Source organism: Mirounga leonina, unplaced genomic scaffold (assembly GCF_011800145.1).
Source record: "Mirounga leonina isolate KUSES-001 unplaced genomic scaffold, KU_Mleo_1.0 Mir_153, whole genome shotgun sequence".
Taxonomy (NCBI): Eukaryota; Metazoa; Chordata; class Mammalia; order Carnivora; family Phocidae; genus Mirounga; species Mirounga leonina.
Genome location: NW_023270387.1, coordinates 37,826,863 through 37,854,705, shown reverse-complemented (window position 1 = coordinate 37,854,705; position 27,843 = coordinate 37,826,863). Strand labels below are relative to the sequence as shown.

At 40.6% G+C, this 27,843-nt stretch overlaps 1 protein-coding gene across 2 annotated transcripts; it reads left to right on the top strand.

The window, feature by feature from the left end:
- The first annotated feature begins 858 nt into the window (after positions 1-858).
- On the top strand, positions 859-23,152 carry MED17 (mediator complex subunit 17). 2 transcript variants are annotated; one of them, XM_035009376.1, is made up of 13 exons: positions 859-1,378; positions 3,526-3,692; positions 5,635-5,854; positions 8,254-8,390; positions 8,478-8,562; positions 8,923-9,075; positions 10,016-10,146; positions 10,781-10,965; positions 13,181-13,261; positions 13,609-13,746; positions 15,992-16,109; positions 17,924-18,083; positions 22,569-23,152. In XM_035009376.1, the coding sequence occupies exons 1-13, from the start codon at positions 1,129-1,131 to the stop codon at positions 22,778-22,780; spliced, it is 2,037 nt and encodes a 678-aa protein (XP_034865267.1). In that variant the 5' UTR covers positions 859-1,128; the 3' UTR covers positions 22,781-23,152. The 2 variants fall into 2 exon arrangements, with proteins under 2 accessions (XP_034865267.1, XP_034865268.1); XM_035009377.1 differs by lacking the exon at positions 13,181-13,261.
- The last annotated feature ends 4,691 nt before the right edge of the window (positions 23,153-27,843 follow it).

Sequence of the window (27,843 nt, the reverse complement as noted above, 5' to 3'; positions counted from 1 at the left end):
TAGGTCAACCTTTTGGGCTGATGGTAAACATTTTTCTGCTTCTATCCCTCATCAATGATAAATGAGTGCCTGGGTGGCTCAGCCGGTTAAGGGTTTGCCTTTGGCTCAGGTCATGATTTCAAGGTCCTGTAATTCAGCCCCGCATCAGGCTCCCTACTCAGCAGGGAATCTGCTTCTCCATCTCCCTCTGCTGCTCCACCCAGCTCATGCTCTCTCTCTCTCTCCCCCTCTCAAATAAATAAATCTTTAAAAAAATGATATATACATAATTCCTTAGAGTTTTGTAATATAAAATAATCTATCCTCTGGAATTAATACTAATGATATACTCTTGGGGACTCAGACTGAAGTTAGACTATTGCTTCTTAATCTTTTAAAGTATTCACTTATTCTAAGTTACTGAGGCATGAAATGAAAATTAAGCTCATATTACGTGCCAGTTTCTATTATGCTTCCTGGAGATAGTCGCTGTCCAAGAGGTTACAACTAACAGGAAAACATATGCTAATTATGCAGTAATGATAAGCACGATTTATGTTTTTCCTCAAATTACGTCCTTATAACTCTGCAGACATGTTTCTTTAGGTGTACACCCTCATATCTCAGCATTGTCAGAGGGCCTCTCATTGCTAAGACCCAGGGACCCATTCACTTCCTTTTCCCTACTTCTCTTCGCCGTCTTGAGCTTTCCATACTCCACCACCACAAGCAAGTTAACACTTTAAAATGCAGACGGACACCACGGACCAGCCAATCCACGCCCTCGGCACCGGGGTCCCTCCCCCTCTTCCTCCCTCTCGCTGCTGGCCACGCCTCCTACAGACCAGGAAGTTTTTCCCAACGCAGCGCTAGGAAAACCGGAAGCGCTCCCCCGGAAGGCCGGAGCGCCGGCGCCTGCCAGTTGGGTTCCGGGAGACTCCGAGCCGGGGCAGGGAACTGCAGTGCATTCTGGGAAAGTCGCTTGGCCCTCGGCTTTGTGTCCCGCCCCACAGCAGGGTTTGGTTTTCCGAGGTGAGCGGAGCCACCGCGGTTCCCGGCTTGCGGGCTCTCCTCGGAGGCGCCTCTGCTTCCCACCTCGGGTTTTGGCTTGCGCGGGGGATCCTTCCGACGCCCCCCGACGGCGCCAGCATGTCTGGAGTGCGCGCTGTGCGGATCAGCATCGAGTCCGCCTGCGAGAAGCAGGTCCAGGAGGTGGGCCTGGATGGCACTGAGACGTACCTGCAGCCGCTGTCCATGTCGCAGAACCTGGCGCGCCTGGCCCAGCGGATCGACTTCAGCCAGGGTTCGGGCTCCGAGGAGGAGGAGGCGGCCGGGGCCGAGGGCGACGCGCAGGACTGGGCAGGCGCCGGGTCCAGCGCGGACCAGGACGATGAGGAAGGTAAGGCCCGTGTGTGCCGCTCGAGTCCGACGGCCGGTCTGAGGGCCCCCGTACCCGCCGTGGTATTGCCACTCCGGCTTTCCCGCGCTGGGCGAGATGCGGTGCGTGGGCGAACTTTGAAAACACCCGTGCGGAAGAGTGATCGTGCTCACTGGGGTCTTTTCACAGCTGGACAGTTTAGGGCGCTGCCTGCCTCTTAATGCTCCTTATCCTTCTGCACGGTTTCTTGAGTTGGAGCACTTGAGACACTGTCACTGATGAAGTCTGTAATGTGGCACATTTGGTTAAGAGGCCTGCGGTTCATATCGCTGCTGTGCCACTTACTGTCCGAGTTACTTTGCTTCCCTGTGCAATGGGGATGATGCTAATAACACCTGCTGAAAAGAGGGAGGTCTGTATTGACCGGACTATGAGGCAAGGTCTAAGAGGTGGGCGGGGGCCAAATCATGCCGAGCCAGTAGGCCAAGATAAGCATTTGGGTTTTATTAGAAGAACAACTGATAGCTTTTGGGAGGATTTTAAGTAGACAGGTGATTGTATGTTAAAAAGATTACTCAGGATCCTATGTAGCAAGTGGGTTACAGGGAAAACAAAACTGAAAGGAGGGAGACTAGTTAGGAAAGAATAGAAAAAGTATGGGTGGGTTTTGGATTCTCAGTATTGTCAGGGATAAAAAATACAATTCTTGATTTGGGTATGTGCAACAGACCCTGTATAAATTTAAAGACAGATTTTTGAGCCAGTGGTGTTAGGACAGTTGGGGGTCCATTTGGGAATAAAAAATAAATACTATCTCGTACTTCACACTTCGGATTACTTCCACAAGGATCGAAATGCCAATGAAGAGAATAAAATAAAGATTGGAAGGAAGTTATAAATATAGAACTCTGGGAGCAGAAGAGACCTTAAGCAAGATAGGAAACACAGAAATTATAAAGCCAGAGAGAGAGATTAATTACATAAAATTTTAAAATAATAATGGAAAAAGATGCCACGAATAAAGTAAGAAATAATGAGAGACTGGGAAAAGTATTGGCAGCATATAGGACACAGTGGTTGCAATCCCTGATGTTCAAAGATTCCCTGCAAACTGGGGGGAAAAAAGACGACTCACTGGAAAAATAGCCTGAAGGTATAAACAGCTCACTGAAAAAGACTTCAGATCTTACTAGTAGGAAGAGGCAAATTAAAACACTCTTCTCGTGCATAACGTTGGCAGCAACTTAAAAGACTTAATGTTCGTGTTGGGAATGTGAATTGGTAAAACCTTTTTGGAAGACAGTTGAGCTGTTCAATATGTGTCAAAAGTATTAAATGTGCATTTCTTTTGACCCACTAAATGACAGCTAGGAATTTAACCTACAGAAAAAGTTATACATGTACACAGATGTGTGTTCAACATGTTTACCAGTACTAGCGTTAGTGAAACCAATGTACCTGTCCATTAAGTAGGAATGGTTAAACCTACTGTATGTACATGCTCCAGAATGTCACACAGTGTTAAAGAATGAAATAGATCTATATGTGCTGGCATGGAAGTATCTCTAGGATATAATAATTGGAGAAAAAAGCAAGTAATAGAAGAACAGAAGTAAATGTATGTAAATGCATTGAAAAACATATATTAAGAGGAGAAAATTGGGGGTGGGGAATAAAGGAAAACCTTTACTTTTTTACTCTGTGACTCTATTTGAACTCTCTACAGTGAGCATGTATTGGTGAAAATTAACGAAATGATTTAAGAGGTTGGAAGGCATGTTAACATTGTTTAATATCTGAATGCTGCTGTTATAGGACATTTTTATTTTTGTACTTTATTTTGGAAATTCCAATTATTCAAGTTTTAAAAGCTGGAAGAAAAAGGTGTTTTGCATAAATTTAAAAAAATACTGAAATGCCTACCTATAATGTTGGAATGCTAGATTTAAGCTGTGGAAATTAGATACCATATTTGTTTTGCCATTGTAGGAATGCTAACTTAAATATTTACAGAGATTCAAGAAACGGTGGATGGAATGGGATAAAACAGGAAATGATTTGAAATAAAAAGTCATTGTTTCTTCTTTTAGTACTTGTAACATCTAAACATTTGTCTTCTAGTCAGTATAACTAATACCTGTGAATTTCTTTTTTCTTTTTTTTTTTAGGGTTGGTAAAATTTCAGCCTTCCCTTTGGCCTTGGGACTCAGTGAGGAACAATTTGAGAAGTGCCCTGACAGAGATGTGTGTTCTCTATGATGTCCTCAGTATTGTTAGGGATAAAAAATTTATGACTCTTGATCCGGTCTCTCAGGATGCACTTCCTCCAAAACAGGTATGTGTGGGCTTCAGTTGAGTAATGGTACCATTTTATTAAGTCCCAGGATCACTTCTCAGGCTGTGTGCCTACTGTCTCCTTTTCCTTTCATGCAAAATTAAGTCCAGACAAAGATTTAAAGACTAACCGGTTCAAAGCAAAGGCATAAAACAGCATCTCCTTTATTTATTATTTTATTAATGGCCCTGTGACCCTCAGAAGAGTTAAGTTTCATTAGTAATGTAATACTTTAAAGTATCCCAGATCTTTTTTTTTTTTTTTTTTAAGATTTATTTATCTATTTTAGAGAGATTGAGAGCAGGAGCTCGGGGAAGAGCAAAGGGAGAGGGACAAGCAGACTCCATGCTGAGCATGGAGCCTGTCATGGGGCTTGATCTCATTACCCTGAGATCACGACCTGAGGCAAAACTAAGAGTCAGCTGCCCAACCGACTGAGCCACCCAGGTGCCCCTAAAGTTTCCCAGATCTTAACAAATTCTTACAGCCTGGATCATTGATCTGTAGTGTGTTACACAAAAACATGATGGTAAATATGGCTTTGGAGTCAGACCGACCTGGGTTCAAATCCTGCCTCTGCCCTCACCAGCCCTGGGTCCTTCAACAAGTGATTTTCTCGAAGTCTCCCGTTTTCCCCTTCAACCTCTTTTTAGGGCCTGGTTAGAAAAATTGGGCCAAATTATGGAATCTACTGAAAGCTAGGTAAAATTGTTGCAGTTTGATGAAGAGCATGTTCAGTTTTTGAACATTAGAAGATGAAAGAGAGACAACAGAAGGATGAATTGGTGAATGAAAAGCCTGAGACCAGGGAGGCCATTTAGGAGGTTCTTGAGGAAAACGAGCATCAGGTCCATGACCAAGTTAGTGGCAAGGAGAGGAAGTAACAGTTGTTTTTACCCTTTTGTAAGTGAAGTGAATTGAATATAATTACTCATGTGGTGATAGTTTCAGAATCTAGAAACACTGTGCTGGAAGACTTCTTAGAGACCATTCAGTCCGGTTCCCTTCATTTTACGGAGAGAAAACTGAGGCCCAGAGAGTTGTGTGATGTGTTCAGATGCAGTAAAGCCAGTAGTTAGACCGCCAAGACGAGAACTCTAGCACCTTATTCCTAGCCTACAGCCTTTGCCACCTTCCTGTGCTCTGCCCACCCAGGAGTCTCCAGGAATTTCCTGAGCTCTCCAAAAACTTAGAATTAGGTCCCCTGATACGGTCAGAAGATTATTGGGACATTTTCTGAGACTTGGTGATTTTGACTCATGCAGTCAGAAGACTTTCTTGTATTAAATTTGTCTTTTTAGAAGTGTATCTGGTGACTAGAGTACACAGATTGGTGGGGATTATGGATATTTATCTATGTTTATATAATACATAGATTATGATTTCTCATCAGTTTTCCAAAAATCAGCCTGTGGTGAAGTGCATTAATTTTAATGCTGTGTGCTTCAGTCTTTTTTCCAAAGGCACATTAGTAGCTTGCCATAATATAAGATAATTTTACAGCTGGACTCATTGGGGTCATTTATTTATTCCAGAAATCAAGTATTATGTGCCAGCCATTGTTCTAGGGTCTGTGGACATAGTAGGTTTAACCATCATGTGGATGACCTTCAAGCAGGAATGACAGACTTTCATCAGAAGTATAATGAGCGCCACAAAGGGTGTACACATGGGTGGGGGTGGGCATGCGCACAGTGTGAGAGGGGAACCTCATCTAAGCTGGGCAGAGTTGGGTAGGTTCTGATTTGTAGTCCAGTGTGGTGTTTGTGGTTTAACATAAGTTTATTGGAGTTGACCAGAGAAATAGGTTAAGGTTACTTTTCAAAAAACAGTGTTACCTGCTTTTCCTTAATTTCTCAATTTTCTCTTGAGTAGGTATTTTATTATTAAGAGAGTGTTGAAATCATTTAAAAATACAGAACTACACTACTGTTTTTGATAGAATCCACAGACACTGCAGTTGATATCAAAAAAGAAGTCGCTCGCTGGAGCAGCACAGATCCTGTTGAAGGGGGCAGAAAGACTGACCAAGTCAGTTACTGAAAACCAAGAAAATAAGCTGCAGAGAGACTTCAACTCTGAGCTTTTGAGATTACGGCAACACTGGAAACTCAGAAAAGTTGGGGATAAGATTCTTGGAGATCTGAGCTACAGAAGTGCAGGTATAGATCGCTGTTAAAAACTGCTTTTAGACTGTCGTTTGTCAAAAAACTATACAGGATTGACTGTAATGTTACATAGTCTGTAATATATTGCTTCTCTTTAATTTCTGTACCCATAAACCTGATAAGCTAAAATTACTTTTATTGTTGCCTTATATAAATATATTTACATAATTGAATCTAAATTATTTACATAGGTACTTTTAGGTACATTTAGCAGAAAGTTTATTTATTTAATTTTATTTATTTGAGATAGAGAGCGAGAGAGAGCATGAGCAGGGAGGAGGGTCAGAGAGAGAGAGGGAGAAGCAGACTCCCCACTGAGCAGGGAGCCAGGCGTAGGACTCGATCCCAGGACCCTGAGATCATGATGTGAGTTGAAGGCAGACACTTAACTGACTGAGCCACCCAGGCGCCCCATATTTACATACTTATTTTTATACTGATTTTTTTTTTCCAAATTTTTATTTAATCCTAGTTAGTTAATATACAGTGCAATATTGGCTTCAGGAGTAGGATTCAGTGATTCATCACTTACATATAACATCCAGTGCTCGCTCATCATAACAGTGCCCTCAACTGTGGACAAGGGGAAATGGGGAGATGTTTAGTGGCTGTAGAGTTTCAGTTAAGCAAGATGAACAAGTTCTAGAGATCTGCTATACAGCACAGTGCTTAACAAATTTTGATAAAAGGGTAGATCTTAGGTTAAATGTTCTTACCACAAAACAAAAACAAAAATTAACTCAAAAAAGGACACAAGGAAACTTTGGAGGTGTTGGATATGTCTGTTACCTTGATTGTGCTGGTGGTGATATGAATGTTTGCATATTTCCAAACTCATCAAATTGCACATGTTAAATATGCATGCCTCTTGGTACAACAATTATACCTCATTAAAGATGCTTTTTAAAACAAACAAAAAAACAAGTGCCCTCAATACCCATCACTTACCTAGCCCATCCCTCACCCACCTCCCTCATCAGCCCTCTATCATTAAGAGTCTCTTATGGTTTATTTCTCTCTCTCTTTTCCCCCTGTCCTACATGTTCATCTATTTTGTTCCTTAAATTTCCCATGAGTGAAATCCTGTGGTATTTGTCTTTCTCTGACCAGCTTATTTTGCTTAGCATAATGCACTCTAGTTCCATCCACGTCGTTACAAATGGCAAGATTTCATTCTTTTTGATAGCTGAATAATATTCTGTTACACACACACACACACACACACACACACCTTTTTTTTTTTTTTTTTTAAGATTTTATTTATTTGCAAGAGAGAGAATGAGAGACAGCATGAGAGGGAGGGGGGTCAGAGGGAGAAGCAGACTCCCTGCTGAGCAGGGAGCCTGATATGGGACTCGATCCCGGAACTCCAGGATCATGACCTGAGCCGAAGGCAGTCGCTTAACCAACTGAGCCACCCAGGTGCCCCACACACCCCTTCTTTATCCATTCATCAGTTGAAGGACATTTGGGCTCTTTCCATAGTTTGGCTGTTGTTCATAATGCTGCCATAAACATAGGGGTGAATGCACCCCTTCAGATCTGTATTTTTGTATCCTTTAGGTAAATACCTAGTAATGCAATTACTGGATCATAGGGTAGTTTTATTTTTAACTGTTTTTTTTTTTTTAAAGATTTTATTTATTTATTTGAGAGAGAGAGACAGAGAGCATGAGCAGAGACGGGGGGTGGGAAGAGGGAGAAGCAGCCTTCCCTCTGAGTATGGCTTGATTCCAGGACCCTGAGATCATGACCTGAACTGAAGGCAGACACTTAATCAGCTGAGCCACCCAGGTGCCCCTACGTTCTGTTTTTAATTGCAAGATCTTGAACATTTTCCTGTGTTACAAAACAGCAGGTACATATAACCACCCACTCCTCACATAATTCAGCAGCCCAGAACAACTTACTCAGATTTCTGAACTACACAAAAGGTTATCACATAAAAATTTAGGAACTGGTTGAAAAAAAGGTGGTATCCTTTTGTTCTTCTGGCTGGAGTCAGAACACTTCAGTTGCAGCCTTATTATAGAAACTTATCTCCAGAAGTGTTTCATCTCTCAGGCTTAAATCGGAGGAAGTACTTTCTAGAAGTACATCCATTTCATCAAATTTATCAGCCAAATTCCATTGGAATAAAACAGTTTGATGGCCCATGGAGTTCATAGTATAATGATACCATTAGACCAAGGAGTCTTTTTTTTTTTTTTTAAGGTAAATAACTTTTTTTCCTGCTTCCTTTCTTCCCTTTGCTTACTACCCTTACCGCGTTCCCCCCAAAGCACATTTTGGATGGGGGTTTAATTTATGATTCAGTGAAATACTATATACTTAATGTATGTTAAATTAATGTGTTAACTGTTCTTATTTTCCTATTTTTAATACCCCATTAGGATCTCTCTTTCCCCATCATGGTACATTTGAAGTAATAAAGAATACAGATATTGATCTGGATAAGAAGATACCTGAAGATTACTGCCCCCTTGATGTTCAAATTCCTAGCGATTTAGAGGGGTCTGCCTATATCAAGGTATTTGTCAAGTACTTTAAGTAATTTCTTATTACTTAGCCCAAAAGCTAATTTGCTAACACCTTTTCATGTTTTTTTGTCCCATAGGTTTCAATTCAGAAACAGGCTCCAGACATAGGTGATCTGGGCACAGTCAACCTCTTCAAACGACCTTTGCCCAAATCCAAACCAGGTGTAGTTATGTTCTGCCCTCTAACTTCTGGTTCTGTCTGAGCTTACATTCCCAAATAAACTGATGATAAATGTAGAGACGAAAATAGGTACTTTGGAGTAAGAACAATTGGAAATTTATTATTTATAATCTGTTCATTAACCATTAGTGAATAGCTGTGCAGTCTTTTTTTTTAAGATTGAACTTCTTCACCAGTTTTCTCTGTGTAAAAGAAAGGAAAATTTTTGTATTTTGGAAAGGATATGCTCTAATTATAATGTTTTCTGAACTTCTGTTATATGTATCCAGATCACCATTTAAGCTAATTCATACATAATATAGTTAGATAATTGATATATACATATGTCCCCTGTCTTTCAGGTTCCCCACATTGGCAGACGAAATTAGAAGCAGCACAAAACGTTCTCTTGTGTAAAGAAATTTTTGCACAGCTGTCTCGGGAAGCTGTTCAAATTAAGTCACAGATCCCTCACATTGTGGTGAAAAACCAGATTATCTCTCAGCCCTTTCCAAGTAAGAGCAGCCAACCCTTTCGAGTTTATAAACAGGACTTTGTGGTTTGGGGAACAGAACAGAGGGGTTAACTACATATTTGGCTGTGTTGGAACAGTAAGAGCAAAGACGTGGCCTGCTATCCATAATGGTAGCTCATAAAGCATGCAGGGCAAACCACGTTGCTAATTCCATCCTGTGTCCTAAGTAGTGTAACTGCTGGATTTATATGATATATTAATATATATTAATATATATATTAAACATTTGTACTAGCAGTGCTGTTACTTGGCAGCAGTAGCTTTGAGGTGTCTGTGCTAACACCATTTGTGGAAGATTTTTCAGGGACCCTATCTTACTGTCTAAATGAGATGTTAGTCAGCGGTTATTGAATACCCATAATACTCCTAAATTTGTGGAAATTGGGATTTTAATTATATTACTCTAGAGCAGTCAGACCTGCCTTGGAGATCAGTCTGTAGTTAGCTGTGCTCTTGTTTTTTTATATAAATTCTGAGATGCATCTTCTTGGGTCTTGTCAAAGGAATGGGTTTTTAGAAGTGAAAAATTCCATCCTGGTTTTCATGGCAGCAAGGAAGAGTATCTGTCTTCTCATCAGTAAGACCAGATACCAGCTCTGTGTTTTTTTGTTTTTCTCAAAAATGCTGTTGTGTTTTGTTTTGCTTTCTTTAAAAGGCAAGAAGAAACTAATTAGTTAATATACAGCTTCTGTTCACCTGTCTTTAACCACATCTTAAGGTCAATTTGAATTGTTACAATAAGTAATAGTTTGTTATACTCATGAATAGTCATTTTGGTCTGAAAATGTTAATCATGAAGCCTGATCTTCAGGTTTAGAATGGCTCTTTTGAGAATGGGCTCTGATTATACTTTAGGAAGACAATTGTGCTTGTCCATGTCTTAGGTGATTTGCATCTGTTCTACTTCTTTTTATAAATAGGCTTGCAGTTATTGATTTCTTTATGCCATTCCTCAAATGATAAGAAATCCCAAAAATCTGCTACTGAGAAGCAAAGTCCGGAGGACCATCTTTATGTCTTAGAGCATAATTTGCATCTACTAATTAGAGAGGTAATGAGTGAAATGTTTCTTCTTGCATTGTAGTAAGCATATCCAGTGCAGTGAATGTGTAAAAGCTCCTCTCTGTGACATTCAGGGTCTGTGATATGAAAGATCTTTGCTCTGTGCTGGGGGAATACACAGATCATCAGGATTATCAGTCTCTGTTCCCAAGCATAGCTTATAGTGATAGAAATATACTGGAAGTTATATACAGGCACGTAAGAAAAGCATGCAGGGTGCAGAGGGAAGAGTGATTCTGATTGTGTGATGGGGAAGATGTCTTGCCAGAGCCTGTAAACAGGATAATCAAGTTATTTCAGGACATATTCTGCTTACAGGTTGTCTAGAACTGTGTTTCCAGAGTGCTGGTTCACAGTTTAGGCTAATTTGAAAAGAATCCCCTAAGAAACCTAATAGAAGTATGTATTCCAGCCTCCCCTGTTTTTAATATGTAAGTATTAGTTGTTTTTTAAAATAATTTTTTAATTTGTAACTTTATGGTGACAGATGTTAGTTAGACTTGGAATGAATCATTTTACCATATATACAAACATCAAATCATGATGTTGTGTGCCTTAAACCAATATAAGTCAATTATACTTCAATAAAAAAAATTAATAAAAAATGGCTGTTTTTGTTACAGTTTCATAAACAGACTTTGAGTTCCATCATGATGCCTCATCCAGCAAGTGCACCTTTTGGTCACAAGAGAATGAGACTTTCAGGTCCTCAAGCTTTCGATAAGAATGAAATCAGTTCACTACAATCCAGTGAGGGGCTTCTGGAAAAAATAATTAAACAAGCAAAGCATATTTTCCTGAGGAGCAGGTAAGGGTGAACAAAGTAACTGGTTTTCTTGGAAAAGAAAACCCTTTATTAGTGACCTCATACACATTAGTTTTGGTGTGTGCTAACCTTCTTTCCCAGGAAGAGGAGGATGGCTGCAGGGTGAGCGTTTACAGCTGGGGATGGTCCTGTCAGGTTTGGGAAAGACTTAGCTCCAGGGCCCATGTCACCTTCCAGATGGTTTCTAACACTGGCTACAGTTTTGAAAGACACCTCACTAGGAATGTGTCTAGAACTCCTAGACACACCTCCTTCAGTGACCTATCTCCTCACCTTCTAGAACTCCTAGAACTCCTCACCTTCAGTGACCCATCCACCAGAAACTTGTTCCTTAACTGATTTTAATCTTCTCTTGAAGCTTTCCGTATTTTTTGGCTGATCCACTTTTTAAGACTTTAGAAGGCACTTTCCCATATGTTGACTTATCTAGCTCTTCTTCTCTGGCGTAGGTGGTGTGAGCCCGTTTTCACTGATGGGAAGGTTGAAGCCTAGAGAAGTGTAGCTCGCTCAAAGTTAGACAGCTGAAGAGTAGCACAATCAGGCAGTACGCCCAGGTCTGTGTAGCTCCGAAGCTCATGCTCAGCTCATGCTCAGCTCGCTCTGTACACATTATTTACAAAAGAACTTAGCATGATTGGACCTCAGTGTATCTTTTTCAAGTGCTAGAGGTGCTCTTGTATTTTATTTTTGGTCCTTGGTGAAGAGGGCTGTTTGTACTTCTTTCAGAATTTTCGAGTGTGGGCTCACTCTGCTCTGGGTGATAGTTTATTTTTGATTTTCATTTTTTCCTGCTAACGCAAGTCATGGTCTTAATGGCACATTAGTTTGTAGTCTTTGAGTGGAAACTTACGTCTGCAGCTTTTAGTAAAATGAATTAGGAAGACATGTTAGTGAAGAGAGCATGATGCATTTGGGGTAAAAAATGTGTCTAAGCCAGGGCTCAGTCACCTGCTAATTAACTTCGGTTTCCATGTCTTTGGCCCTCCACCTATTTCTCTGTCAATTAGGGATACAGGAGTCTGGTCTTAGGATCAAATTAAATAATGTATGCAGAAGTTCCTTATAAACAATCAAATATGGTAGGTGACTGTTGTTACTTTCACTTGTGCATTTCAATTATAGAAACCTTTAACCAAAAGTCAGGGGCATGGAAGTAGCTATTTTTAGAACCATTATACATTTCAGAGTATTAGTTACAGTTTTGGAAGCAGCAAAGCTTGTAAAATGTTCCCGTTTCCCCCAGTTATGAAAATAATGTTCCAGTGTATCAGCCTCATCTGTATAAATAGCGTACACAGCAAGACCAACTATTAACATGCTCATGTGTTTTGATGTATGTGCGCCAGGGTGTATCTTTAAAAAAAAAAAAAATCTGGATTCATAAAATTTTATGTCCTGCCTTCACTTAATATTGTAAATTTTTTTCATCTTTCATTAGATGTTTTTCAGAGATACTTTAATAGGTGTGTAATATCCCATTATGTGAATATTCCCTGATTTCTTTTATCAATTCTCAATTGCCAGATAGTTTTTATTTCCAGTTTGTTGACACCTAATACTAAGATGAGCGCTCTCCTATACATATCTGTCCGCTGTAGGAATTTCTGAAGCACTGTCAAGGAAGCAAGTCACGGAAAAGGAAAAGTTAAGGGGTTGAAAGAAACCAGTACCAGAGCAGACGCAGTAAAAGCGCAAATCCCAAGCCCGTTTATGTAAATGCTCCTTGTCCTCAGTGGCTGTTTGCATTTCTTCTGGCCTTTTCCTTCTCTTCCCAATCAAGTGCTAGAATCAGAGAATTGGAAACTGAGGACCTCCAATAGTTTGGTTAACTTTCATGATTTATGCTTTTTCTGGGTAGTGGCTGTTGATTAGTGTGTATAAAAAGGAAGGATTCCTGGCTCTAGGGTTACACTCCCAGGTTTTTGGCTCTGGTAGGCTACCGGTTTTGTGCCCCAGCTCACGGGTGGGTAGCCTTAGGCAAATTACTAAGCATTGCTAGACTGAAAAGTCGGGGTAATAATGGTATGTATTTGACAGGGTTGTTAATGAGATGAAACAATAGCACTCATGAAAGCACTTATTCCAGTCTTTGGTGCATAATGAGGACTTGAATCCTATCTCTCATGTGTACATATCATATTTATCTTTCTTGGCGTGTAAAGTTTTTGTTGTGCAGAAAGTCTCTTTGGCTTCTCAGGAAAATGGTTGTCATCCGTGACAGTAATGGGTCTCAGCTGTGGGCGTGTCCCGTGTTACTGGGGACCAAGGACTGCCATCTGTGAGTGATTTATATTCTTTTCAGTGCTGAGGTTTGTACCCGGAAAGTACCCTTCTTCCTTGTGTTCTGACAAGCTTTCCTGAGAAAACAAATGGGAGTTCAGAGGCAGTAAGCCTGTGCGTGAGCGTGTGTCATAGTGGGGCGCCAGGCACCCACACGCCGGGTGGCCTGAGGAGGCTCTTGTCACCTCATCTGACCCTTTTTAAGAAAAGTCTGCTTTTCAAATGTGGTCCTTCCGAAAAGTAGTCCTCTCATTTTCACATAGCCATAACGTTGATAAGTGATTTATAACCTTACTCTTCTATATGATGACTTTTTAAAAAATGTCGACTTCTTTTCTTTAAAAGAACTGCTGCGACCATTGACAGCTTAGCAAGTCGCATTGAGGACCCTCAGATACAGGCTCACTGGTCAAATATTAATGATGTTTATGAATCTAGTGTGAAGGTTTTAATCACATCACAAGGTTATGAACAGATATGCAAGTAAGTATCAAAAATAAGTTATTCATTTAAAATGTTAAGTTGCTTTTTATGTGTTGATGTTTGTTGAGTGACTACATAGAGATTTTTGGATTTTATTTGCTACAGTGGCATAACATTCTGGTAAATGACATCAACTGTAGAGTGTGAGGATGAGAGGTAAGAAGGTCTGAAATAGTCTCCGTTAGGTGAATGTGACATGTTTGAGTTGTGGTTAAAAAAAAAAAAATGAACCTCCTCATTGAGGGAGAGGCTACCATACCTCAGACTGATCTGCTTCAGTTGCTGCCTGGAGGCTGTGGTGGTGAGTCTGGGCCATTTATATTAGAGCCTATACTCTCCATATTGTACCTGAAACAGCCTAAGTTTTGTAGCTCTCTCATGGCTTGCGGCTAAACTTAGTCGAATCCAGTTCATGATTATGCCCTTAAAATGGGGCTGAGAGCTCTGTCCATCAAGGGGGTGAAATGAATTTTGACCCCACTGTTCACAGAGAAGCATTCTTCCTGATTTACATCCACAAAGCACAAGCTAATATACAGAGAACAAATTGGTGGTTGCCAGAGGTGGTGGGGGAGGGGATAGGTAGGAGGGGCAAAATGGGTAAAGGTGTTCAAAAGGTACAAACTTCCAGTTATAACATACAAGTTCTGGGATGCAATGTACAGCATGGTGACTACAGTTAATAATACTGTGTTGTATATTTGAAAGTAGCTAAGAGAGTAGATCTTAAAAGTTCTTACCACAGGACGAAAAATGGGTAGCATGTGAGGTGATGGGTATTAACTGAACATACTGTGATGATCATTTCACAATATATACACTTACCAAGTCATTATGCTGTACACCTTAAACTAACCGATGATCTATGTCAGTTATATCTCAATAAAACTGGAGGGAATAAACGAAGTTAATAAAATTAGCAAGTAGCCATGAAGGGCATTTTTGGCCTCCATTTGAGCCTCGTTGAAATTTGACAACTGGCAGGATATAGTTGAGTGCCCTTCCCCAGGTCAGTGTGAGTGAGCCCCTAGCAAACATTTATCAAGGTCCATGAGTGCCTGTTATTTTTCAAACTTTAGTTGCCTATTTCAGGCAGACCTAACTAGCCACAGTGGTCTCTCCAGTGAGCAAAACACACTGGGAGCAAAATCACCACTCTCAGGTGTAGGGGAGTATAATATCCTTAAATTGCTCTTTTTTAATATCAAGGCTTTAATTCACTTTTTTAAAAGCAAAAAATAGTCAATGAGCATGATTTAAAAGATTGAATATAGAAGATAAAAGAATATACAATGGAAATGAGTCTTGCAGCTTCCAGGGAAAGATGGTGAGGTGAAGGTGGATCATGGTTTTCTGCCCCATACCTAAAGAAACAAAATAATTGGGGTGACTTGGGGTGTGGTGGGAGAGTAGCTGTTGAGTAAGATAAAACAAGTTTGGCATGTATTTTAACTGTTACAGCTGGGTGATGGTGCCATTGACTTTCATGATAATATTCTTATATATATTACTATATATACAGAATCTATAGTACTATATACTTGTGTTTGTGTTTAAAAATGTCCATAATAAAATGTTAAGAGAAAGAGTGAGCACAAAGGAGTGGGAAAAAAAATATATCAGCATTAAGTTATTTACATTTAGAACTAAGACCAAACAAATGTGAGGTTATGGTTACAGGACCCAGGGGTTGTAAACTTCAGTGAAGAAGAGTTAGTGATAAACATAACCTTGATAGCATCAGGAGGGAAAGGAAGTGGTAGAATACCCCCCCCTTTCCTCATCCTTTATAGCTGGGGTCAACTTACGCTACTTAAAGTTGAAAGTAATTCTCTTAGAACTTCCCAGGAACAAGCATTTCCTTTCCTTTCCCTTTCCTTTCCAGTTGAGAGCGAGACTGAGAGAGCATGAGCCAGGGGAGGGGGGAGCAGAGGCAGAGGGAGAAGCAGACTCCCCACAGAAGGACTGCCCGAGAAGAGGAGCAGTGGATTCCGGTGGTTGGCTGGAAAGCTGTGTTTCCTCGCGTGCAGCCTTCTGAGCAGACTGGTGCTCAGTATGGCCTGGAGGAGTCGGGTGGGAGTCTGATGGTTAGGTTGAACCCGAGAAAACCCCTCTTCCCTCTGGGTGTTAGCGCAGGTTATCCAAATTGGTATTTTCTGTTTCTTTGATGTTAAGGTTTAATGTTGGCGGCACTGTATAAGGTAATTTTGAACATTTCTGATTTTTAGTATGTGTGTCTATAAAGGTCCATCCAGCTGCAGTTGAATATCGGAGTTGAGCAGATCCGAGTTGTACACAGAGATGGAAGAGTGATTACACTGTCTCATCAGGAGCAGGAGCTCCAGGATTTCCTTCTGTCCCAGGTAAGGGTTGCAGATGTCAAGTCCTGAGCCTCTTCCTCTAGTAACTGCTTAAAGAACAAAGTGAGTAAGAATATAGTTCCAGTATATTAAGTTATAAAAAGCCAGTTTTTTCTGCCATTTATTTAATTTCTAGTGCACATTTTACAACTTATGGGTTAACTGAAAATGTTGATAAACTGTCCTAGATTTATTTCCAGTTAGTTTGTGTTTAAGATGAAGGACCAGGGGCGCCTGGGTGGCTCAGTTGGTTAAGCGACTGCCTTCGGCTCAGGTCATGATCCATCGAGTCCCACATCAGGCTCCTTGCTCAGCAAGGAGTCTTCTTCTCCCTCTGACCCTCCTCCCCTCATGCTCTCTCTCTCTCTCTCTCTCTCATTCTCTCTCTCTCAAATAAATAAATAAAATCTTAAAAAAAAAAATGAAGGACCAGCTCTGGGATTACAAACTTTTTATTTCTCATGTTTGTCAAGGTTTATAACCCCTTTGGGACCACATAAAAGTAAAGAAATATTAACCCCAGAAAACCAGGGAAGGGGAGATCCGATAGAAAACCGTAATAGTGGAATATTCTACTTAAGCCCTAAGAAAGAGTTCTTCAGTATTATGGGACAGCATGGAAAGTGCTGGGTTCTAAACGTTCCAGTTCCACTTTGTGACACTGGACAAATTTCTGGACCTCTCTTTCCTGTTCTGTAAAATTAAGAACAGTATTTTTCCTGTGTTCTTCATGGAGTTATGATCCAATGAAAAATGGAGTTGTGGGAGAAAGAATAGGTTTAGAAATGCTAATATGCCTTTCACAAAATACATATTTATCTTTCACATAAAATTTTTTTAAAAAAATACTGATGTTCTCCATCCTAGAAGCAATAATCTTTTATACTGACTTGCTTCTTTGGTGCCAAGTAAATAAAATGCATTTGTGAGGTATGGCAGCTCTTGGTTTACATCTAAAATGACTTTGGTTACCTTAAGCATACATAGAAATATATTGGAAGGCTGGTGGGAATCTATGGGAAGGCTTGCAGACCCTGATGCTCCTGCTTTCCTCACTAGTGGCAGAATGCACTCCCCAGTATATCAGTCCGGATCTTAACAGGAAGTAGGTGGCACGCTCAGTCATTTTACTAAGGATTTACAAAAGTGTGGGTGTTGGAGAACACCAGGGAGAGCGTGGTAACCTAGTGCTAGTAATAACCAGGTAACCAGGCCTGGGGAGCTTAGTGGTCACCAGTCCTAGGCCAGAGAGATAAGGGGAGGGCTTATGGGTACCCTGAAGGAGAGAGTCCTGTGGAACAGGCCACTTGGAGAAAACCACTTGCCTTCTGTCACAGGATACAACCTCACAGGGGAGGGTACTGGGCGAATAAATGCCCCGACCTTACTTTCCTCCTCGCCATCCTTCTGGCTCCCATTACGTGGGTGGCTCCCGTTATCTGAACCCCACCCAGAGCCAGATGATGGAACCATATGGGTGATCCTCCCTGGGCTGAGTAGGATGGCGAGTAGATTTGGAAGATATCCACCCCTGCTACTTTGGATGTTGCTCCACATTTGGTGATCCAGGTGGGAGTCTCCACTTGGCCAAGTTTAGGTCCTGTTCCTGTGCTCCAGCCCAGTGGACAGGGAAGATGAGTCTCAGGCTATTTTAGCCTCTGCAGTGGAAGGTGGGGTCCTCCCGCCAGTAGTCACAGAGGAGGATTCCCATGCGAGGCAGTGAGCACCCCAAGGAAAGTTTACAATCATGATGTCAGGTTTACTGCAAAGTAAATCTCCATGGTGATTATGTGTAAAGTTGCCTTTTTCATTTACAGATGTCACAGCATCAGGTGCATGCAGTTCAGCAGCTCGCCAAAGTCATGGGCTGGCAGGTGCTCAGCTTCAGTAATCATGTGGGACTTGGGCCCATAGAGAGCATTGGCAATGCATCCGCCATCACCGTGGCCTCCCCAAGCGGCGACTATGCTATATCAGGTACTGGCCACTGCCCCGAATGGGAAGAGATCTTCGGGAGTTTGGCCTTAATGTTTACCTGTACTAGCTAGACGTACTTCAGAGTAATTTCTCTCTGCAGTGAGTTCATATAGGAGTTACACTGAACACTTATCTGATCACGGCTCTTATTCAGAGCAACAGATTATTAATTCTCTTTCTAGTGATCATAAAAAATGTTTTGTTTGGTGACACATTTGCCTAAGAGCTCTGAAAACTTCTTTCATCATTGTTACCCTGCAGTTCAGAACCTTTGATGGATAAATGCTTTTGGAAAATGTACTGCTCAAACAGGCCAGAGTCACATCCGATGCCAAAGGTGTAAAGGGATGGAGCAGAGTAGAGGTGATTTTTAAGCACCCATTCTGACTAGGGCACTTTAATAAACACACGTATTATCTAGTTGAAAATGATACTTAGTTGAAAATGAAAACTTAAGGCTTTAGTGTGGTCTTTTCTAATACCTGCTCTAAATATTTGAAAGCATAATTAGAAAATTTTTCCCACAGAATCATAGCTTGTGAATCTGCAGGCTTGGTCATTGCTAGGTCTTTACTGGTAAGAGTTTTAAAATGCCCATTTCTTCTTTGCTGAGTGATGAAGCCTCATTAAAACCTGAAGTTCTTAATTCAGAATAATCTTGTCTTCATCTCTCCCAGTCCTGATTCCAAATGTTTGCGTTTCATTATATATTAGGTGTTGATGTATCAAATGTTATTTAGAAAAAAATAAATTGGTTTTCTGAAAACAGATAGGACATTTGACTTTCCTAAGCCAGAATTGATCTTGCCGCATTTTTATGGTACAAACAGTAATTCATGAATATTTATACCATGTAAATAAGCAAGCTTTTTGGGTTTTGGGGGGGAGGGCGGTTGGCATATTAAAAGTGACAAGCACTTTTACTTTTTTTGTTATTTTTTTAAATTTTATTATGTTAGTCACCATACATCATTGGTTTTTGATGTGGTGATCCACGATCCATTGTTATCATATAACACCCAGTGCTCCATGCAGAACGTGCCCTCCTTAATACCCATCACCAGGCTAACCAATCCCCCTCTCCCCTCTAAAATCCTGTTTGTTTCCCAGAGTCCATAGTCTCTCATGGTTCATCTCTCCCTCCAATTCCACCCCCCCCATTTTTCCCTTCCTTCTCCTAATGTCCTCCATGCTGTTCCTTATGTTCCACCAACAAGTGAAACCATATAATTGACTTTCTCTGCTTGACTTATTTCACTTAGCATAATCTCCTCCAGTCCCATCCATTTGATGTAAAAGTTGGGTATTCATCTTTTCTGATGGCTGAGTAATATTCCATTGTATATATGGACCACATCTTTATCCATTCATCTGTTGAAGAGCATCTCGGCTCTTTCCACAGTTTGGCTATTGCGGACATTGCTGCTATGAACATTGGGGTGCATATGGCCCTTCTTTTCACTACATCTGTGTCTTTGGGGTAAATACCCAATAGTGCAATTGCTGGGTCATAGGGTAGCTCTATTTTTAAATTTTTGAGGCACCTCCACACTGTTTTCCAAAGTGGCTGTACCAACTTGCATTCCCACCAACAGTGTAAGAGGGTTCCCCTTTCTCCACAACTTCTCCAACATTTGTTTCTTTCCCTGTCCATTTTTGCCATTCTAACTGGTGTAAGGTGGTATCTCAGTGTGGTTTTGATTTGAATTTCCCTGATGGCTAATGATGATAAACATTTTTTCATGTGTCTGTTAGCCATTTGTATGTCTTCTTAAGAGAAGTGTCTTTTCATATCTTCTGCCCACTTTTTGGCTTATTTGTTTTTTGGGTGTTGAGTTTGAGAAGTTCTTTATAGATCTTGGATACCAGCTCTTTATCTGTAGTGTCATTTGCAAATATCTTCTCTCATTCCATGGGTTGCCTCTTTGTTTTGTTGACTGTTTCCTTTGCTGTGCAGAAGCTTTTTATCTTGATGAAGTCCCAAAAGTTCATTTTTGCTTTTGTTTCACTAGCCTTTGGAGATGTATCTTGAAAGAAGTTGCTGTGGCTGATGTCAGAGAGCTTACTGCCTATGTTCTCCTCTAGGATTTTGATGGACTCCTGTCTCACATTGAGGTCTTTCATCCACTTTGAGTTTATCTTTGTGAATGGTGTTAGAGAATGGTCGAGTTTCATTCTTCTGCATGTGGCTGTCCAATTTTCCCAGCACCATTTATTGAAGAGACTGTCTTTTTGCCATTGGACATTCTTTCCTGCTTTGTCAAAGATTATTTCACCATAGAGTTGAGAGTCCATATCTGGACTCTCTATTCTGTTCAGTTGATCTATACGTCTGTTTTTGTGCCAGTACCATGCTGTCTTGGTGATCACACAGCTTTGTAATATAGCTTGAAATCGGGCAACGTGATGCCCCCAGCTTTGTTTTTCTTTTTCAACATTTCCTTGGCGATTTGGGGTCTTTTCTGATTCCATACAAATTTTAGGATTGTTTAGCACTTTGAAAAATGTCATTGGAATTTTGATCGGGATGGCATTGAAGGTATAGATGGCTCTGGGCAGCATAGACATTTTAACAATGTTTATTCTTCCGATCCGTGAGCATGGAATATTTTTCCATCTTTTTGTGTCTTCTTCAATTTCTTTCATGAGTGTTCTGTAGTTCCTAGATTATAGATCATTTACCTCTTTGGTTAGGTTTATTTCGAGGTATCTTACGGTTTTTGGTGCTATTGTAAATGGAATCGTTTCTCTGATTTCTCTTTCTACAGTTGCGTTGTTAAAGAAAGCAACTGATTTCTGTGCATTGATTTTGTATCCTGCCACATTACTGAATTGCTCTATGAGTTCTAGTAATTTGGGGGTGGAGTCTTTTGGGTTTTCCACATAAAGTATCATGTTGTCTGCGAAAAGAGAGAGTTTGACTTCTTCTTTGCCAATTTGAATACCTTTTATTTCTTTTTGTTGTCTGATTGCTGTTGCTAGGACTTCTAGTACTATGTTGAACAACAGTGGTGAGAGTGGGCACCCTTGACGTGTTCCTGATCTTAAGGGAAAGGCTCTCAGCTTTTCCCCATTGAGGATATACTCGCTGTGGGTTTTTCATAGATGGATTTTATGAACTTGAGGGATGTTCCCTCTATCCCTGTACTCTGAAGAGTTTTAATCAGGAAAGGATGTTGTATTTTGTCAAATGCTTTTTCTGCATCAATTGAGAGGACCATATGGTTCTTCTCCCTTCTTATTAATGTGTTCTATCACATTGATTGATTGGCGAATGTTGAACCACCTTTGCATCCTGGGGATAAATCCCACTTGGTCGTGGTGAATGATCCTTTTAATGTATTGTTGGATCCTGTTAGCTAGGATTTTGTTGAGGATTTTGGAATCCATATTCATCAGGGATATCGGTCTGAAATTCTCCTTTTTGATGGGGTCTTTGCCTGGTTTGGGGATTAAGGTAATGCTGGCCTCATAGAATGAGTCTGGAAACTTTCCTTCTGTTTGAAACAGCTTCAGGAGGATAGGTATTATTTCTTCTTTGAATGTTTGGTAGAATTCCCTAGGGAATCCATCAGGCCCTGGACTCTTGTTTTTTGGGAGGTTTTTGATCACTGCTTCAATCTCATTACTGGTTATTGGCCTATTCCGGTTGTCAGTTTCTTCCTTTTTCAGTCTTGGCAGCTTATAGGTTTCCAGGAAGGCCTCCATTTCATCCAGATTGCTCAGTTTATTGGCATATAGTTGTTAATAATTTCTAATAATTGTTTCTATTTCCTTGGTGTTAGTCGTGATCTCTCCCCTTTCATTCATAATTTTATTAATTTGGGTCCTTTCTCTTTTCTTTTGGATAAGTCTGGCCAGTGGTTTATCGATCTTATTAATTCTTTCAAAGAACCAACTTCTAGTTTTGTTGATCTGATCTACTGTGTTTCTGGTTTCTAATTCATTGATTTCTGCTCTAATTTTAATTATTTCTCTTCTAATGCGTGGCTTAGGCGTCGTTTGTTGCTTTTTCTCTAGTTCTTTAAGGTGTAGAGGTAGTTGGTGAATTTGGGATTTTTCTATTTTTTTGAGTGAGGCTTGGATGGCTATGTATTTCCCCTTAGGACCGCCTTTGCAGTATCCCATAGGTTTTGGACCGATGTGTTTTCGTTCTCATTGATTTCCATGAATTTTTTAAGTTCTTCTTTGATTTCCTGGTTGACCCAAACATTCTTGAGCAGTGGTCTTTAGCTTCCAAGTGTTTGAATTTCTGCCAAATTTTTTCTTGTGATTGAGTTTCAGTTTTAAAGCATTGTGGTCTGAGAATATGCAGGGAATAATCTCAGTCTTTTGGTATCGGTTGAGACCTGATGACAAGCACTTTTAAACAAGAGATTTCAAGTTGGTAGACAAGGTTTTTGTATTCATGGTAGAATGAAAGTTGTGGGACCCTTGTTTTCTAGTTTGGAAATTGAGTATTAATATTTTGGTTTTGCTCCACAGTTCGTAATGGCCCTGAAAGTGGCAGCAAGATCATGGTTCAGTTTCCCCGTAACCAGTGTAAAGATCTTCCAAAAAGTGATGTTTTACAAGATAGCAAATGGAATCATCTTCGTGGACCATTCAAAGAAGTTCAGTGGAATAAAATGGAAGGTCGAAACTTTGTTTATAAAATGGAGCTGCTTATGTCTGCACTTAGCCCTTGCCTACTGTGAGTTTTGTTTCCAGAACAGTTTCTAGATTATTTTTTTCCAGAGAAGTTTCCAGAAACTGACTTGAGAAGATGAACTATAAGCACAAGGAAGAGAAATTTTCCAAAGGAGTATTGTTTAAAAAAAAAAAAAATTAGCAGATGTTTACCTAGCATTTTGAAACCTTTCACTTTATAAGTGCCAAGTGCTTTGAAATGCAGATGCTTATGTACAGTTACAGGGTATGTAGTATGGGGAGATGCAAAACAACTTTTTTTATGCAGTTGAAATGTTACTAATTTATGGGTTTGAATTCAACTTTTTTAAATATTCCTTTGATGTTGACATCAAATAAAGCATATGGTTAAAAATTCCAGATATTCTCTGAACTCTTAACAACCTTTAATCAACGTGTCTCATTCCACTGTTTGTTAAAAAGATTGCATAAGAATGTTTGAACACTCGTGAGTCAGCATTCCTACAGGAGTGCACTCACCCCCTAAGCCAGTGGAACAGAGGACGCGCCTGCAGGGGGAGCCCCTCCTCCTAGAGCTGCCAACGGGGGCACTTGTCTCAGCAAATCAGGTATCTCACTGTCTTATGTATGCCCGGGTCTGACCGAAACAGGTCAGAGCTGTTTGAGAGCTTCTTAGAAGGTGCCAGCTGAAGGCCTGAGGGCAGAATGTATCTCTGGGGCTTCCTCGGGTCCCCTTTTGGTTTCTTCCTCCCCATGAATGACCTCTGTCCATTCGGACCAGATGTGCTTACACCTCGCCCCACCTGCCCCTGCCTCCCCTCAAGAGCTCTGGACTCCTTTTCCAGTGAAGGGCTTGTCTTTACTCCATGGGTGTTCTTTCCTGAGGGGAAAATACTGATGGATCAGTGAATTGATTACGCTTTACAAATAACATGTTTCAACTTCCTGGAACTAGTCCCCAATCCCAAAATGTGCCCAAGGAACCTCCCTCCATAAGAGACTTAGGTTGATATGGGTCTTTTGGAACCACTATGAATAATGCATAAGTTAGTGTTTTCCTGATGAGAAAGGCTTTCAATTTTTTTTTTTTTTTAAGATTTTATTTATTTATTTGACAGACGGAGACAGCGAGAGCAGGAACACAAGCAGGGGGAATGGGAGAGGGAGAAGCAGGCTTCCCGCAGAGCAGGGAGCCCGATGCGGGGCTCGATCCCAGGACCCTGAGATCATGACCTGAGCCGAAGGCAGACGCTTAACGACTGAGCCACCCAGGCGCCCGGCTTTCAATTTTTTAAAAGAGACCCTTTTAATCATTCATAAGATGACTATGAAGTAACTTTAAAAGGTTTCTGTATTTCTCCCTTTTTCTTTTAAAAGAAAAATGGAGCTTGTAAGCCCTCAAATACCATAACATCTTTGTGTTTGTTTGCTTTTTTTGTCCTCTGGATCAAGATACTGCATCTTTCTTTCCATGGAAATTTTTAAAAAATTGGTCTGAATCTAAATTATAAATCTGTATAAATCTTTTCATGGTGGCCCACAGAAGTTGCCTTATAGCTAATTATCCTAAGCTCATCTGTACAGCTCTACTCCCACGAGGAGCCTTAGGTGATTTTGAAGGCTCACATACTAATACAGCAAATCTCAAAGGACTTCTGCCAGGGGACTAGTTATTTTAATTTCCGTCCACTGTAGGTTGATACTTCAGTAAAGATAATAATTAGAAAAATTAAATTTTAAAGATACCAAATAAAAGCCCTCTCCTTTTATTATGATAGACATAAGATGGCTATCAAACATTTCTGACTGCTTTGTTGGCCCTCGTCATGAGCGGGTACAACAGGACCACGCTGAGTGGAGCGGAGAGCGCACACACACATAGGACCACCTCTTCTCTTAAACTTCATTTGAGGAGAGTGGAACAGTTGAAGACTGACACCATCTTCATATGCCTTCCTATCCCCGTTATTTTAAATCACCAGGTAGGGACTAGCCATCACCCACAATGGAAACTGAGGTAAAGGCGGGGGAGGGACGGGAAATGGCAGCTCTTGGGCCTTGCGTTGATTTACTGATTTACATTTTCCAGCTTAGTGTGGCAACGTGAAGGACCTGGCGCCGGAAGGAGGCGCTGCGAAACTTCAGAGACCAGTTAGAGAAAACCAGTTAGTCCCTCCCTCTGTGTTCACAGGCTGACAGGAGCTGTGCTCAGACGTTGGTTCTGCCTCTGTTCAGCTGTATCCGTTTGGCAAGCCTGCCCTCTTGGAGCCTGTTCCCTTAGGTGTACAACAAGGGCAAGGACGCCCCTGCTCACCTCAGTGATGGTTCAAAGGCCTCAGGATGGTTGGTAATGGGCGTGAAATTCTGAAGGGCTGTGCGGCTATAAGACATCAAATGCCTGTTTTCTAAAAGTCAAGCGTTTTGGACTTTGGTAAGCAGTTAAGACGCCAGCTTTATTTTTACTTATCAGTAGGAGAAAGCATTTTAGAACGTCCTGCATCGTTCAGATTCATGGATGGTAAAGACAGTGAGTGCATCTGTGGCCAGGAAGATTGTTGTTTTCTCCAGCTCATTTTGAAAGCCGTGCTCCGTGGTCAGTCTCTTTCCATACCTTTGTCCTTCACTTCCTACTCCAGTTCTTCGCGGCCTTACGTACTTGGGGCCAAAGGCTCTTTGAATCTCACTTTAGGATGGGAACTGACAGACTGTTCATCCCTGAGAAACCCTGTGTCTGAAATGGCAAGCACTGGGACGTGAGTGCTACTCAGACTCTCTAAGTGACCAGAGCTTGGTCTTTGTTCTAAAGTTTGCTGTTTCCTATCTACCAGTCCACTTCTAGAAATTCATCCTGTAGGCATAGTTCACAAAGCACAGATTCACAAAGATTACTATATAAGGATTAGAGGAGGTCTGCAAAAGTGAAAAATTGAGGCCAATCTAAACGTCCAAATGAGGAGAAGGACTATATTATGGTAAAGGAGCCCCAAATACTGGCGCTCATTTTTACTTCTCTAAAAGTTGAGCTCAAATGGCCAAGGAGTTTTTCTGCTCCCAATGTTATGACTCTCCTTTATTGTGAACCAGGAAAACCTCCATATTATTCTGTATTTGTTTTCCTATTTACTGATTGTAAAACATTTGTTGTAGAACAGACTATGTTTGGCTTGAAATGATGGATGAAGAAGATGTTTGAGATAGAAAAGTAGCAGACATGGAACAGGGTAGAGAGCCCAGAAATAAGCCCATACTTGCATGGTCAATTAATCTATGACAAAGGCAACAAGAACTTATGGGGAAAAGACGGTCTCTTCAATAAATGGTGTTGGGAAAACTGGACCACTTTCTCACAGGATATGCAAAATTAACTTAAATGGATTAAAGATGTAAATGTGAGACATGAAACCATAAAACTCCTAAAAGAAAACATAGGCCATAATCTCTTGGGATGTCAGCCTTAGCAACATATTTATGGGTATGTCTCCTCAGGCAATGGAAACAAAAGCAAAAATAAACTATTGGGGCTTCATCAAAATAAAAAGCTGTACAGCAAAGGAAACCATCAACAAAACAAAAAGGCAGCCTACTGAAGATATTTACAAATGATAGAGCCAATAAGGGGTTAATATCCAAAATATATAAAGAATTGATAAAATTCCACATCAAGAAAAAACCTGAAAAATGGGCAGAGGATCTAAATAGCCATTTTTCCAAACAAGAAAAACAGATGGACAGACAATAGACACATGAAAAGATGCTCAACATCACTGATCATCAGGGAAATGCAAATCAAAACCACAGTGAGATATCACCTCACCTGTCAGAATGGCTAGACTCAAAAAGACAAGAACTAACAAGTGTTGGTGAGGTTGTGGAGGAAAGGGAGCCTTCGTGCACTGTTGGTGGGAATGCAAACCGGTGGAGCCACTCTGGAAAACAGTATGGAGGTTCCTCAAAAAACTAAAAATAGAAATACCATGTGATCCAGTAATTCCACTGCTGGATATTTGCCCAAAGAAAGTGAAAAGATGTACCCTGTGTTTATTATGGCACTATTTACAATAGCCAAGGTATGAAAGCAACCCAAGTGTCCATCAATAGATGAATGGATAATGAAGATGTGGGATGGATATATATATGGAATACTATTCAGCCATAAAAAAGAATGAGATCTTGGCATTTGGGACAACATAGACGGACCCAGAAGGTATAATGCTAAGTGAAATAAGTCAGAGAAAGAGAAATACCATAGGATTTCACTGATGTGGAATCTAAACACAAAGGAACAAACAAACTCTTAAATACAGAGAACTAGTAGTTCCCAGAGGGGAGGGAGGTGGGTGGGGGATGGGCGACATAGATAAAGGGGATTAAGAGCTACAAACTTCAAGTTATAAAATAAGTCACAGATTAAAAGTATAGCATAGGGAATACAGTCAATACCGTAATAACATTATATGGTGACAGATGGTGATTGCACTTACCGGGGTGAGCACTGAGTAATGTATAGAACTGTTGGATCAGTATTGTACACCTGAAACTCCTATAACATTGCATGCTAATTGTACTTCAATTAAAACAGAAACCAATGCTGAGTTAAAAGTGTACACTTCTCTTAGTCTTGGCTATATTTATCGGATTAGAAAAAAAAAAGATTAATCCTTAAAAAAAAACAGAGTAACATACAATCTGAAAAGCTTCCTGATAATTTAGTGAGTATACCAAGTTGCTGAAGCCAGTGGCACAATCTCTTTCACCTAAATCTATTCACGGCTCTTCTTTTGATTCGCTTTACAAGTACTCCCAATCCGAGCCCCTTGGACCCAAAAAAAAAGGCAGCAACAGAGAACTATGATCTGTGTTTGCTATTTGAAAAAGCCTAAAGGAAATCCTACACTTACCCAACAAAACTTCGCTATCAGATGGCTTTGCCAGAACACCATCCAATTAAAGTGATACCCCTGATTATTTCATTTTGACCAGGAATCGTATTTTTAAAAAATTTTTTAAAGGATTATTTTTCTTAGTAACCTCTACACCCAACATGAGGCTCGAACTCACAACCCCGAGATCAAGAGTTGAATGCTCCTCTGACTGAGCCAGTCAGGCGCCC